Below are 14212 nucleotides of genomic sequence, written 5' to 3' on the forward strand. Positions count from 1 at the left end.
AGAAACAAGCTACCATCCATGTTTATGAATTTCTCTGTTGACCTCGCTATGTCTACTGTGAGAGGGCCTTTTCCAAGCCCAATGAGATCTGTGTGATGTTGCTGGAACACCTGCCAGGCTGTTTTCTTACTGTGGCCACTGAACTGAGACACGCTGTCACAGCCAGTGACAGCATGGAAGGCAAGTAGTGTCAACTTGATCAGCAGAAAGCAACATTAGAATTTCATGTACTGGAAGATACTTCGGAGCCTTTGATGTCCCAGCTTTCATGTAGAGACGCTTACATTGCATTCTGTCATAGTGTGCCAGAAGTAGAAGAAGCACATCTGTATCTCGTGCTGACACAACTAGTGTTTCCATTTGAGCATGGATGCAATGCAAAATCAGTCGTGTATCAGCTTCCTCGTGGTCAGCACTTAGAGAAGAGACTTCAAGATCTGGATCCGATGACTTGACAGTGGTCACTTCGGCAAACCCCCCTGATACAATGATGGTTAGATTATTTGGGCTGTGTTTAATCAGATGGTTTGAAAGCAATAGAGCAAGGTCTGCTTTATTTTCCTCAAGTGCCATGAAGCTAGACCAGTCTGGTGGAAGAGGAACGGACTCGTTCTCTATTTTACGACGTATTGGTCGGTGGCGCTGCTTGCGTTTAATCCTTGTGCCTGCTTTGATCGTTAGCTCTTGATACCTGTCAAAGACTACATCAATCCTCTGGCAGTTTTCTCCCATTTTAAAAACAGCTCCAGCAAACATGTTGGCATATTCACCAAATGTTCTAATGCCAGGTTGCTTTCCTAGTGCCATCACGAGTGCTTGGCCATCAATGAGCAGGCAGCTGGAATCATCAAGTGTAACTTTTGCAGGGGTTTGGACTTGTTCTGTCAGTATGTTTACTAGCACAGATTTGTTTGTGGAATGTAGACTATACCATTAGTTGTCGCCAAAGATAGTGGGATGGTCATGAGTTCATGTGTAAGGATGTTTTCAAGGTTTACCTGGCGCCCTGCTCTGTAAGCTGTAATGAGCCTTTGTAGAATGTTCCTATCCACTTTGATAGTGTTTTGCTTGCCCTTGGAAAGTTGCTCAACTTCATATAAAGAGGCAAATGTCTTGGCCTTATTCTTTCGAATAGGTGATTTCAGAGCCAGGTGCTGGTCACTATCTGGAGGCTCACATAGACGTTTCTCGACAAAGACTTTCATTTGTACTTGTCAAAGTTCTTCCGCATTAAGCAAAGATTCCTGAATCTTAGATGTGACTACATCCTTGTTGATCATGTTTTTCAATGTGTCTCCACCATCTTGAAACACACCATGCTGTTTCAATGACACAGCTATTCTGCCTTCATCAGAGTCGTCTTTCTCCATTCTTTTTTTTGTGCACTCATTGTGTGTGTACTCATCATCTTCATTGCCTGATGTCATTCCTAGCAAAGCTGTTGTCTGAGAAACTATGTCTGTCCTCAGATTATATGACAATGTCCATCTACTCAGTGCAGACGCTATTCTGGTAATACCAACTAAGCCTTCACTCTTCTTTCCTGTAGCATTTAGCCATTCTGTACTTTGGTCCGCTGATACCTGATTGAAGTGTCGATCAGTGCGTTTTACCACAAAGTTGCCTTCCTTGAACTCAAGGAGGACCTCTGGTGGAAGAACTGACATCTCAGCCAGGTATACAGTACCCCATCTGGCATAGTTAACATGATCATACCTGAAGAAGAATGGCAGCATACGTTTGAATGCATATAGGTGGAGATCCCATAATCCATCACGTTGTGCTCTTGTGAAGCAGAGTAGGATGCTGACCATAGTCATATAGTTCCACCAGAACTCAGCATTTGGGTCATCAACTACAAGAGCTGCAACTAAATCTTTCAAGGGCTGCTGAAATCTGTTGCTATTCAGTTTGTCGATCATCTGTGCAATGTGGTCGGCATCTATGGATGTACAGACATCTGACAGTTCGGCTCTCAGTGTAACAATCAATCTCATCCAGATAAGTATAGAAATAATCCAATTAAAAAATATTTAATTGGATTCCCCATATATGAAGTTTCTACCTTGTTTAGTCAAAAAGATGCTTTGTAATATATTACAGCATAGTGGCGGCCGCCATCTTTAAATGGTCCATTTTGAGGGCTTAGCGGCCATTTTTGAGCTTGACACACACAGATTTGGATTCAGCACACCTTAATACCCCTAAAAAACATGTGTGTCATAAATTAACACGATTTGCCTTCAGCACTTTCAATAAGCACATTGTCTGAATTTAAACTAAAAGGGTAAAAAGTGTTTTTGGTAGGGTCATACTTAGGCCATTTTCAAAACTTTCCCTTCATACAATTCCTTGAAACGTTTTTTTCCATCATATTAAGGATGCAACTTGGCATTTAAAATATCTATTACAATCAACAGAGCTGAAAGATCAAGGAGGAGGAGAGGAGCCAACAGCCAACCTTGTTGCTGATACATCAACAAACATCAGTAAAATATGGCACTCCGATTTTATTAAGTTGAAGGAGAGGATAAAGAAAGGATCCCATGACCCTACAGTTAAGGACTTTGGGACATTTAAATATGTTGATCATGAAGACTTTCGCATAGGACATGGAACGAATGGAACTGAGGTGTTCCTGGCGTTATTAGAAGATGACACGGAAGTCGCAGTTAAGAAAATGGGTAAATTCTTCTACCATTTGCTGGTGGAGGAGGCCAATTTGTTACGTCCTAGAGCTCGTTCATTTATACGATATCACATAAGGACTAAAGATGAGAACTTTGCTTACATTGTTCTTGAGTTATGTGAATACAATCTGGAAGAATACCTTACCACCAACAAAAACCTTCCTATAAAGAAAAGGATACAGCTTGTCAAAGAGCTTCTCGAAGCCTTAGAAAGTCAGCATTCCATAAGACCCCACCGGAATCTCAACCCTAAGAGTATCTTGATAGGTGAGATACAAAAGTGTTGGAAAACAGATAATAACAAATATAAGAAACATTCTGAATAAATGTTGCTTGATAAAAGACCCATTGTTATACTGATCTACTGTACTAATGTTGCCCTGCAGGTATTGACGGCCACCTTAGATTAGCAAATTATGGAAGAACCGAAACATTGCCCGAAAAACAAACCACCCTAAACACAATATATGATGTAAAAGGGGACTGGAGGGCAAAGGAGACTTTGATGAACGATGACATCTCGTATGCTGATTTTATTAAACTACATACATTTCAGAGTGATGTCCAGGTACGTTTTGTTGCGGTGCCAGCTGCCTCTCCAAGTGACTTTATGTATGTTTGTATCAGCGGCGCCTAACTTTGATTAGGGGTGGCTCGGTCTTCTTTTTTTCATTTATTTTATTTTATTTTTTTATTGTATTTTATTTTTTCAATTTTCAAAAAAATATATTTAAAATAAATTAAAAAGGTATTTGAAAAAACACGGCCCCCTCGCGTATTAGGGGGGCAGGGTGAGTCACCAGAACCAAGGACGGGTGTTTTTGATGAATCTAACATGGTTAAAATGGAGTTTGAAGTTACAATGGGTTTGTATAGGAAGGGGGCGTCTGATAAAATGAATATCAAATGTCTAAATACTGAATCGAGCAACTTAAAAACGGTCTGGGGCGCTCACAAAGGCCTGAGTAGACGATAAAATGACCAAAAGTTTTTTTGAAAGTGAAATATCCCTTTAATCGAATTTTAAAGGACAATTCTTTTTTTTTAGAACAAGGGTTCTTTTATTAGTTTGTAATGATAATGATTAAAAGATGAGTGTTGGAAATTGTTCATGTATTGCTTCCTAACGTTAGAGCGATTTTTAACTGGGGGGCGGTTGGTAAAAAAGTCCTCAAATCATGAACGCAGCGTCCGATTGCAGTGAAACTCTGCACACACAAAAAAAGATGTTGATTTTATGACCTACAGTTCAACAGTTATAGGCCAAAACATGAATCTGCCTGTTATAGCTCCATCTTGAGGCTGATTTGAAAAATGTAGGGTGGCATTTCCTCCTTGGCCTAGTGGGGATGTATGTCTATGGTAGCCTACGTACTCAGTTTCACAGCAATCGAATGAAAAATCCGACAGATATGTCTTGATCACATGACTATAGAGATAATGTGTACCACCTGGTGCCTCCTGGTGGCACTATAACAGACCGATGTGAAAAATTTGGGGGGCCTCCGTGCCTTTGGCATTGTGGAGACAAAAATAAGTGGGTTATTGTGTAATTTTCTTTTTTTTTACCAATTACCCGAATGCCCCCGCCCCCCCCCCCAAGTTGAAAATCTCTATAACGATAGAAAGCACTCATTGTTTAATTATCATTACAAACTAATAAAAGAACCCTTGTTGTAAAAAAAAAACAAAGTTGTCCTTTAAGGTAGGAAGGGGCCAAACACCCAAAGGGGTCTTTTTTCTTGTTGAATGACATAACACATAAAAAATGTCTTAAACATTTTCATCTTCATTCTAAAGGTCACTGGGATGTTGATATATTACATCCTTTCTGGAGGATACCATCCATTTGGCGAAGGTAATGGATGTTTAGGCAACATTTACGATGAATCCTACAATCTGAATCGTGTTGATGTGCTTCCTAAGCATCTCATTAAGCAGATGATCAATGGAAAAGAGGAAAGACCTACACTTGAGGAATGCTTGGCTCATGCCTTGTTTTGGCTAGAGCACAGGTACGATAGACGATTCATTGACTTATGCTGTATGTAAACATTTTCAGCTAATCTTAATCAGTTGCATCAGACAGTGTAAGGTACTATATTACTATATAACCAATATTTTTTAAGAGTAACATAATATATTTTTTGCACAGACAAAGGGAGTACTTGCGACAATGTGGGAACCACCCAAAAGTTAAAGGGTGTCGAGAAAGAAAAAACAAGAAGTTGGCAGAGGAACGCAAGGAGTGGCGACAGTATAAAAAATGGAAACATATAGAGGTGAGTTCAGTAGCGTATGGTGGGTTCTAACGTTGACCGGGCCAGATTCTTGACTGCCCCAGACCGCTGGCACGGTGATGAGCGCTGGTGCCCTGGCACTGCTGCTGGCGTCTTACTGGAGCTGGCGGCGAAGTGTAGTAGCATGCTGCTCTGGAGTAGTAGACTAGTCACAAGTCACAACAATAATGAAATGTGGAGCTATTTCTGGCCCCTCTTTATACTGTTTACCTGGCAAGAGAACCGGTTTGACGGGGAAGCCGGTTTTTAATGGCCACCCATTAACAATTCGGCCGAATGCAAATAAGCCCGATTTGAAAACAAAGGTAGCCCTATTCTGTTGGCTACAACAGAATAGGGTGAGGAAATGCTAATGTTGTTATGTTGATTTTTTGTTTTTTTCCCCAGGGGGAGCAGGTTTTTACAGACGGGGCCATGGCCTCGTTGGCCCCAACGACAATACGCCCTTGGGTGAGTTATTTTTATAATTTCATGAGATGACTCGCATTGGGTAACTGCGCCCCCTGGCACATTAGATCATACACTTAGTGCAATTGTAATTGGCTGGCTTATGGTCACGGTTGCCCCGTGTCAGCTAGGTGCCACAGTGCTCTTATAGACTTCAAAGTTAAGGAGATAAGTACTGAAGATGACTATCCCCCCCACACACACACAAACACAGACTCTCTCATGATGCACCTGACAGATAGAAAACTTGATATGATATGCGTAGTAGGTGTAGCGTACGCAAGTCTTAGACACACTAATATCGATATGAGATATGAAAATGTTTTATATATTAAAATGTCAAATATCAATACATCTTTAGTATGTTCACTTAATATTATGAGTTCTGCAATGTGCTCAGTCATGTCCACTCTTAATACACAAAGAATGCAAACAAGTTGACAGAAATGCATAGAAATGCATTTCAAGTAAGCACTGCGATTGCGCACTATTGTACATCAAGACCTTTATAGAGATATTATCTTATATTTATTCTATTCTATCTTGAGTTACACTCCCAAAATGGAAATAAGACGAATGTGAAGGTCAGTCAATTCGGAAATATGGAAGAGTGAATAGAGAAGGATGAAAAATGGGATAAAAAAGATCCACAGAATTAATTCCTGAGTTTTGGGGAGAAGAGAAAATGGGACCGATTGTTTTATCGATTGATTGATTGATTGATTGATTGAATACTTTATTAGACAGAAATGTAAAGCACGAGGTACAGTCAGACATTAACTCATTCAGTGCCAAGTAAATAAATAAATAATTGCCAATAGAGAGGCAGGAGACAATGTCCTGCCTGTTCTCACGCCTGTTTGAGACCCCCTCTGAAGATCAGCTTTTGCTGTGTGAAAGCTCAGGCCGGGAAACTTGGGGGGGAAAAAATTGAGAACTCACTCCAAAACTTCTGGGATTAAAACTCAAATCTAAAATGATACACAGCTTGTGTAACATCGGATTTGAATGAACGATTCAATTCTTAACTTGTGAACCAAATGATCTCATTTGGAATTATTTAGGAGAGTAACTGGATACAAATGGCTTGGCAAATAACTTATTTTAAAGCTGCCCAATTCAGGAGAAACACTTAAAAAGAAACTAAACCTTCAAAACAAAACAAAGCTAGATGTTTGTAGAGTGTCAACATACAAAGCTACAAAGTTGAAATGTTAAAACGTTTCTAAGTTAAGCTAATTTAAAATCAAATGGAAAAGTCTTAAAACAAAAACAACTAACTTCAACCCATAAAAGGATTGAGGTGCTATGCTTAAGGTTAAAAGCAAGAAGCACAATTTGAAAACACAGCAAGCCCAAGAGATGCATGTTGCTCAGTCATATACCATTAGTGGTAGTGATGGGTCGGTCATGAAACAAACATGGGAAAGTTCTCATTATACTACTCTGCCACCAAAATGTGGAATGTCCTGACATGACACGTTGTCATGCATGGCTCAGGTCAACTATTGAGGTGCAACAATGCCTTGTATTGCATGCTTACAGTAATATCTCACCTGAGTAGCAAGTACTGTACTCACTATTCCGCCAAGAATGAGAGTGGTACATACCGCCAACTGTACAGGAAAATAGGGCATGTGAGAATGCTCTCCTACAGCCTATGCCCGGCAGTTTATGTTAATTTGTTTCCCGAAAATGTAACAGAATCCATATCTGATCATCTATAGTCTCTTGAATGTCTTATCAGAATTCCCCAAACCTGAGTTTGTTATTCTAGGAGAATGGCTGATTGGGGATCTGTGCTTGTCCTGGCTATTGCCATATTCCAAGATATGAGTAATAGATGTTCACTCATCACACATGTATGATAATTGTCACTTGCCTGGCTGCACTACATAGGCCACTTCTTCACAATTCAGAAGTGTGTGTATATATATATGCTTATTAATTTGAACTGCACAGCACTGACCCGAATGGAAAAAGTGGAACCAAAACACGTGCAAGCACACACACGCAGCATCTGCATTGGCCATCCAACAGACTTCTCCACTTGCAGGAAACTGATGTGGTCGATCAGGTTTTCTGTTTTAACAGTTTAGTTTAGCGTTAATTTACCAGTGTTAGTTGGTATAACTGGTAATAACTCTGGGAGTGTACAAATGGAACAAAATTATCCCACAACGGTCCATTTGGTTCCATTTGTAAGCACAAAAACACCCAAACGGTGAAGACGCCGAAGTGCCGATGCGCTTCGTTCGTATCGCCTGGATGGCCTCGTCACACCGTTAGACACATCGATGTAGTTGCAACGATGTAAAAAAATTGATTTGTATTTGTTAATCTTTACACCACTAGTAACTAAAGAATAATTTCAGGCTTACATCCATCTTTACGTTCTTAAGTCTGGTTGATCTTTAAGTTGTACTGTGTGTATTCCAGATCCCACAGAAGTTTCTCAAGGAGCTGGATTCATATAGCACGCCTTACCCTGAGAACCTATTTGGACTTCTGCTTTTCAATCGCAATCTCCATGAGCACTAGTAAGTTGAAATAGATTTTAAAACAACACAAAGAATAGTCACTACCGTCTATTGATGTTTTAAAATATTTTCTTTGTTTTTCCAAGTCCAAGTCCTTAGAGTTGCTGCTATTTTTTTTGTTTTTTCGTTTAAACGTGTAACCATTTGAAATGTCCCATCCCTACAAATAAGGCATCCATAAAATATATTTCATGAATAAACTCATAGCATTACTTCATATGATGCAAACTGCCAGTGTGTTTACATCTACATGAAAAAAGAAAATAAATATTTGTAACCCAGTTAAAAAAAATCTCCCTTATCTCCGTAAAAGTACTCATTATGCAGAATGTCCCGTTTCAAGAGTTATGTACTAAAATGTATAATAATCTTTTGAAAATAGTATAAAACCTGATCTTGTAGATCGGCTATTTTAAAATAGCCAAAGTTTATGTAAGTTTATGTTAATGTAGCCTATGTCTCTTTAAATAATAATCGAAATCCACAAAGTAACTAGTAACTAAAGTTTTCAAATAATTGTAGTGGAGTAAAAGTACAATATTTGCCTACTGTAGCTATCTATGCATTAGACCACGAACCCCCATAATGCATTTTATATTATGTATTTATATTGCATTTTATCCCCGGGTTGATTTACTGACCCTATATTTTTAGCCTTCTGGTCGTTCTTTCTAATTATTATATTATTATAATTACGTATAATGCTACTGTTGTTGGCTTTAGCAACAGTAATGCTTTCTCCACACCGTGCTACACATGTAAACACATGACACGCTTGTGAAGATGGGCGGAGGCGGATACGAAACTGGAACGCAATCGTAGCCAAAGGAATGCGAGTATGCTAATCCCCCCTTTCACATGTAAAGTTCATGTAAATACAGCCTATAACTAAAAATATATACTCCCTTTTTTAGACACAAATTAAATGTGTTTGCAGATCCCACAATGATTGTACAACAATCGAACTCTGTTAATATTGGAAAGAAAATGAAAAACAAAAGTTTTTATTTTATTTTCTAATTTTCTGCCGCAAGTTCTGTCACTTTCTGCTGGACCTGGACACATTTTATTCTATATTTTGTACACATATATAATACACATTCTCTTCTGTTGAATTTTGGCTATTAGGAGCCGTGATGCTGCATTAAATGATAATATGTTTCTTATAAATGTGGAATAAATATTTTATAATTACTTATAAAAGGAGAACATTTACCATATGGCAGCCATAGTGATAGGGTTGTGGTATCACTGTAGTTGTGACTTTGAGAACATTGCTTTCTGTTTACAGTGATAAAGAAGTGGCCAAATATGACGTGATGAAGAAGTTCCCTGATCTGTTTGGGCATGTTTACAAGTTTGCCGAAGAACAAGGATGGAACACAGAAGAGCCCGGCCTAAAGGTATGTATCTAAAAACCCTACTATGTGCCTTTAAGAACTCTCATGTCCAATATACGATAGCCTGCATGCTGTGGCAGTCATAGTCTGTCAGGGCCGTAGGCAAAAATTCACAGGGGTGCCTACAATGTGTTCACACACATAATGCGTGCTGATTTTTGGGGCCCTTTAACACATTGATTGCCTAGATCGAGTTAACTCGTTTTTACGAATCCATCGCTTGATTGCCTAGATCGAGTTAACTCGTTTTTAGGAAAAAAAATAAAATTAAAAAAATATATATATATACCGTATATTTTTTTTAATTTGACCCAAAGACCAAGGAGATATGATTTGTCGAAGATCTAGACTCCCATCCACTTCCTTGTTAACTTAAAACTTAAACATTTTGTATCTCAGCTCCTGAGTACTTTTTTTTTTCAATGTAAAAACCCTGGCATGAAAATGCAAAAAATCTGAAATAATTCTGGCAATCAATGTGTTAAAGGAGAATTTCGCCCTTGGCATTTCCCTACTTGATTTGATGTTGTTAAGTCATGATGAGACTGGTCCCGGACCACCTGTCCATAACAAGCTAAGTTCTCCATTTCGCGGACCCCCCAAACCGCAGCTCAGAACAGCCGTCTTTTAGATCTTCCGTCGCTCGAAAATCTTTTTTTCTTGTATATATCTGTAGTGTGTGGTCCGTCTGATATGACTGCTAAGGTATTGCTACACGGGCGCCACCATTGTTGTTTACAGATCAGTTTTACTGAAATCACGTCCGAAGTCTCGTCTTGCGATACTTCCGCTCTCCAGGCTCCAGAATGGCGGGCGGAAGTATCGCAAAATTCTCCTTTAAGCCTTGTGCATACCTACGCATACCTATGCATACAGCAAAGGATGTGCGGCGACGGGGGGAGGGTGCCGGATGTGTGGCGTTCCGTTGGACTATACATAAACCCTTTCGGAGTTTCCCGTTTTTTCCCTTTTTTATGGTGCCGCTCCGGAGGCCGCTCCGGAGGCTTCAGGGCTGGCCAGGCCGCGCCTGCCCAGAACACCGCCTCCACCAGCCAGCCTGCAGCCATATCCTTGATTTCTACTTCTTCCAATGCATTTCCAATGCATGCAATCAATGTTAACCCTGTGCCTGCCACCCACCACCCCCTAATGTCTTTCTTGTCTATTTTATCGTCCCTTGTACCGCAGGCTCTAATTTCATCCTAGCTCCCTCCTACTTTTGGGCATGCCACCCAGTCAAACCCCGTTGCCACAACCAGCGGTGGCATTGCCTAACTAACCCCCCCTGTTCTTTCCTGTCCTCCCCTCAATAACCCCTCCCCCCATCCAGACACCCCCTTTTCTCTTTTTACAGCCAGTCCAGTGGACCCACCGCCTAATGCGATCTCCCACCATCCCTCTGCAACCAGATCCTACAGGGAAACGTTGACCTGGCTTCCATCCTCCGCCCTTCCACCAGCAACACACGATCCGCTCCACTCACCGTCGCAGAGTTCTGCCTGGCCTTCAGCATTTACCGTGACGTCATCTGCTCCGACTTCCCAGCCCGGACGACTACCTGGCGGGGGTACTCGACCTAGCAGTCCGTTTCGGAGGAACCCTCTTCCAGGAGTACCACCGCCAGTTCTCCCTCAAAGCCGCTGCCAACTAGACCACGAACGAGCTCTATTGCCGCTTATCCGCAGGCAGGGTAGCCGAATTCTGCAGTTTATGCGGCAACCCCACCCAGCCTGTGCTCTTTCGCCACTCCCAGCCCTAAAACCCCATCTTCAGCCACCGCTGCCCTTCTAGCCCTCAACTCCCCCTCCCTCCTCAGCCTCCCCTACCCGCCCCCCACACCTTCCCCCATCTACCTAGCCAACAACAGAACCACCGACCGGCGTGGGCGTCCCTTATTGTTTTGCGGCAAGAGCATGGTCTGCAACAATTTTAATGACCTTGGTTGTTCAGCCAGCTCTCGCAAGCTGCTTCGTGTTTGCAGCCACTGTGGCCGTGCCCACGCCCGGTCCTCATCCACCCGTCCCCTCCCCCAGTTTCTTTTCTCATCAGATCGCCACTCGGTCAATTGCAGATTCTTCCCCATTCCAGACCAGCTATTTGTGTTTTTATGGGGCCCGTCAAAACAGAGCAGCCATAATCCCTTAGTCTAGTAGTCGCTCTCATTGTCTCTTTTGGGGTAACCGTCCATGCCTGAAAAACCCTTAAACTTTCCATAAAGGTGTGTTTCTTCGCATAGTGAATTGCCTAGAGGCTATACACCAAATCATCCACTAGATGGCAGTTGGTGATGCTTTGGAGGAGTAAAAGGAGACAACAAGAAAGGGTGAGGTACAGACGCATATATTAAATACAACATGACAGGAATACGGAGAATAATGTTTCTCTCATACTGCAAATGAGAGAAGTAGATGACAAACGGCACCATCAGTATTTTCAACTCCCCGCTACTTACTGGCTCCTGAAGCCTGGAATCACTTGAAGACTGATTTGAAGCTGAAGGACTTGATCACGCTTAGGTCTTTTAAAAGTTTACTGTTCACAGACACCATTGGACAGTGCACTTGTGAAAATGGTTTGCACTTTTGCATTTTAAGTTGTTTTTGTGATTTTATTTTGTTACATGTTTATGTTTGAAACTTGTCCTGCTGCTTATCCTGAACAGGGCTCCCTCGTAAAATAGATTTCTTATCTCAATGGGATTTTACCTGTACTAGAAGTTTGGTAGAATTGACCATATATAGAGATCTGTGTGTCTGTCAGTCCTTGTCCCTTTTATGGCCATATATGGAGATCCCTGTATTTGTCATGTCCCTGATGTCATGAGTATATGCCAAATTGCCCATGTAGCAGAGACAATGAATAACACAAAGAATACGACAGAAACGATAATACCATAGTGGAAGTCGGACCACTAGCGGATTAAGATTGGTAATTTTTCTTTAATTGTCTATATTTTTGCCTGGTGTTTTCATCAGGATGGGGGACAATTATTTTAGCACTTAGTACACCTAGTGACTGCACCTTTAAGAACAGAACATGATGAACGTCTATTTAAAGGTAGCAAGGTAATCATTGCTACAGAGTGTTTGTTCGGTCACAGGGGTCTCTCCAGCTCTTAAGTAAACAGAATATAGTACATTTTCAGGTAGGTGACAACATTTAAGCCAATCAGGAGAGAGCACTGAAAATGCATTTTCTGTTTGCATGAGCTGGAGAGACATGGGAGACTCCTTTTACTGAACAAATACTCTATAGCAATGAGTACTAACAGAAAATAGAGCTATTTAACACTTATTTGAACCAAAGTAAATCACTTACCCTACCTTTTAAAGCACTTAATATTTTACTGTAATTGCATTTTGACGCTTTACAGCTATTTGTCGGGACTCATTTATTTGTCACTGTTGGTGTAACACTATAAAAAGAGCAGCCAGCACAACTGGGCCAAATTGATGTAGGCACCGGAAATGTATTTATTTATTTATTTATTGTATTTTACATTTAATACATAAATAATGAATTATGTTGTCAGAAAATACAGTTTCTGACAATGTGTTGTTGCATTCCAAATTATGTGCTAGGACCCTGCAGCATAAATTCACCATTCCTTCCCTATCGACAAGCATTGTAATGACATGTAGCTACCAGAGAATCGCAGCACATTTTGTCGAGGCTGATCATTCCATTTATGTTTTCCATAACATGGGTATAAAGAAAGTGCCTGTCCATAGAAGAACAATGTACAATCTTTTTGTCATTTGTTTGACCTAATTGTAACTTCATGTAAATCATTCAAAAATGATCTGGGGAACTCAGTTGGTAGAGCTCTCAAAGGGCTTGTACTGGGCTTGTACCTAGACATTCTAAATCTGTATGAGAAAGGACTCATCACTGTTAAAAAGCATATGAATGTACCTTTTTATTATTATATTTTCTGTATTTGTAGTTTTCAGTGTCCGGGTAGTCAGTAGAGCAAGGTCCTGGGTTTGATACTGATATGAGTTGCACGGCTTGGGTAACTAAGTAGTGCAGTAAATACTAGGAGCTTATGGTAGACTGCCCGCCACCGCAGCTGGGGGTTCGAATCCACCACGGTGCATCCGTTCTTGTCGAGCATCTATAGGAATACAATTGGTCCGAGTTCAGGGGAGGGGAAGGAAGTCGGACGGAGAGGGTGATATTTGTCAATACACGTATTCCTATGGGCTGTGGCTGCACCAGGGTCCCGTTACACAAAGGCAGAATTAAATCATCCTGCATGTAAGATAAATCCAGGTGTGACAAAGTCTACTCAGTGCTGCCTGATTCCGTTCCACTAACGCCAAGCCAGGCTGAGAAGGAGTGACTTTGTCGAGCCAGACTTGGTCAAACATTGACATCGAAACATTGTCACGTTATTTGCCTGCACCCTGTAAAAAAAAAAGGCTTAATTGTCCGAGTTTGCTCCAGTGCCTTCCTTCCTTCTACACATACCAGTCTGGCTCCTGAGATGCACCGGACCAGCCTGAATTTGGCTTGAGGTGCCGTGGAACCCCTTTGTTCTTAACATAGGAATGACCCTGGCTGGGTGCATATCAATGGTCCATTGTGTGACCTGAAGTACTGTAGGTTAATTTTAACCCTTGGATGTTTTTTATAAAGTGTTTAAATGTAATTTCTCTGTATGTACAGTGTTTCTACAATTTAATTTGTTTTTTATATAAAGTGTTTAAAGGTAATTTCTCTGTATGTACAGTGTTTCTTCAATTTACAATTTAGCTTATCCAGAGTGATTTACAGTAAGCAAGGAAAACACAAGGTATCAAATGCATAGAAATGGTAATCTAGGATCATAG

At 40.8% G+C, this 14212-nt stretch overlaps 1 protein-coding gene across 1 annotated transcript; it reads left to right on the plus strand.

Moving 5' to 3' along the window:
* The first annotated feature begins 2445 nt into the window (after positions 1–2445).
* Positions 2446–14008, plus strand: LOC308095969 (uncharacterized protein). Its single transcript, XM_080443165.1, has 8 exons — positions 2446–2957; positions 3077–3258; positions 4491–4705; positions 4846–4972; positions 5378–5440; positions 7877–7977; positions 9269–9380; positions 10566–14008. Exons 1-8 carry the CDS (start codon positions 2681–2683, stop codon positions 10581–10583), a joined length of 1095 nt encoding a protein of 364 aa, XP_080299291.1. The 5' UTR covers positions 2446–2680; the 3' UTR covers positions 10584–14008.
* Positions 14009–14212: the final 204 nt, after the last annotated feature.

The sequence above is a fragment of the Gymnoscopelus braueri genome (assembly GCF_963280865.1).
Source record: "Gymnoscopelus braueri genome assembly, chromosome: 11".
NCBI classification, from domain to species: domain Eukaryota; kingdom Metazoa; phylum Chordata; class Actinopteri; order Myctophiformes; family Myctophidae; genus Gymnoscopelus; species Gymnoscopelus braueri.

Excerpts from the sequence above, each read along its gene's own strand:
- LOC308095969 (XM_080443165.1), top strand. The coding sequence starts at position 2,681 with ATGGGTAAATTCTTCTACCATTTGCTGGTGGAGGAGGCCAATTTGTTA. Across the intron at positions 4,973-5,377 it reads AAAAATGGAAACATATAGAG|GGGGAGCAGGTTTTTACAGA; the intron begins GTGAGTTCAGTA and ends TTTTTTCCCCAG. Across the intron at positions 7,978-9,268 it reads CGCAATCTCCATGAGCACTA|TGATAAAGAAGTGGCCAAAT; the intron begins GTAAGTTGAAAT and ends TTCTGTTTACAG.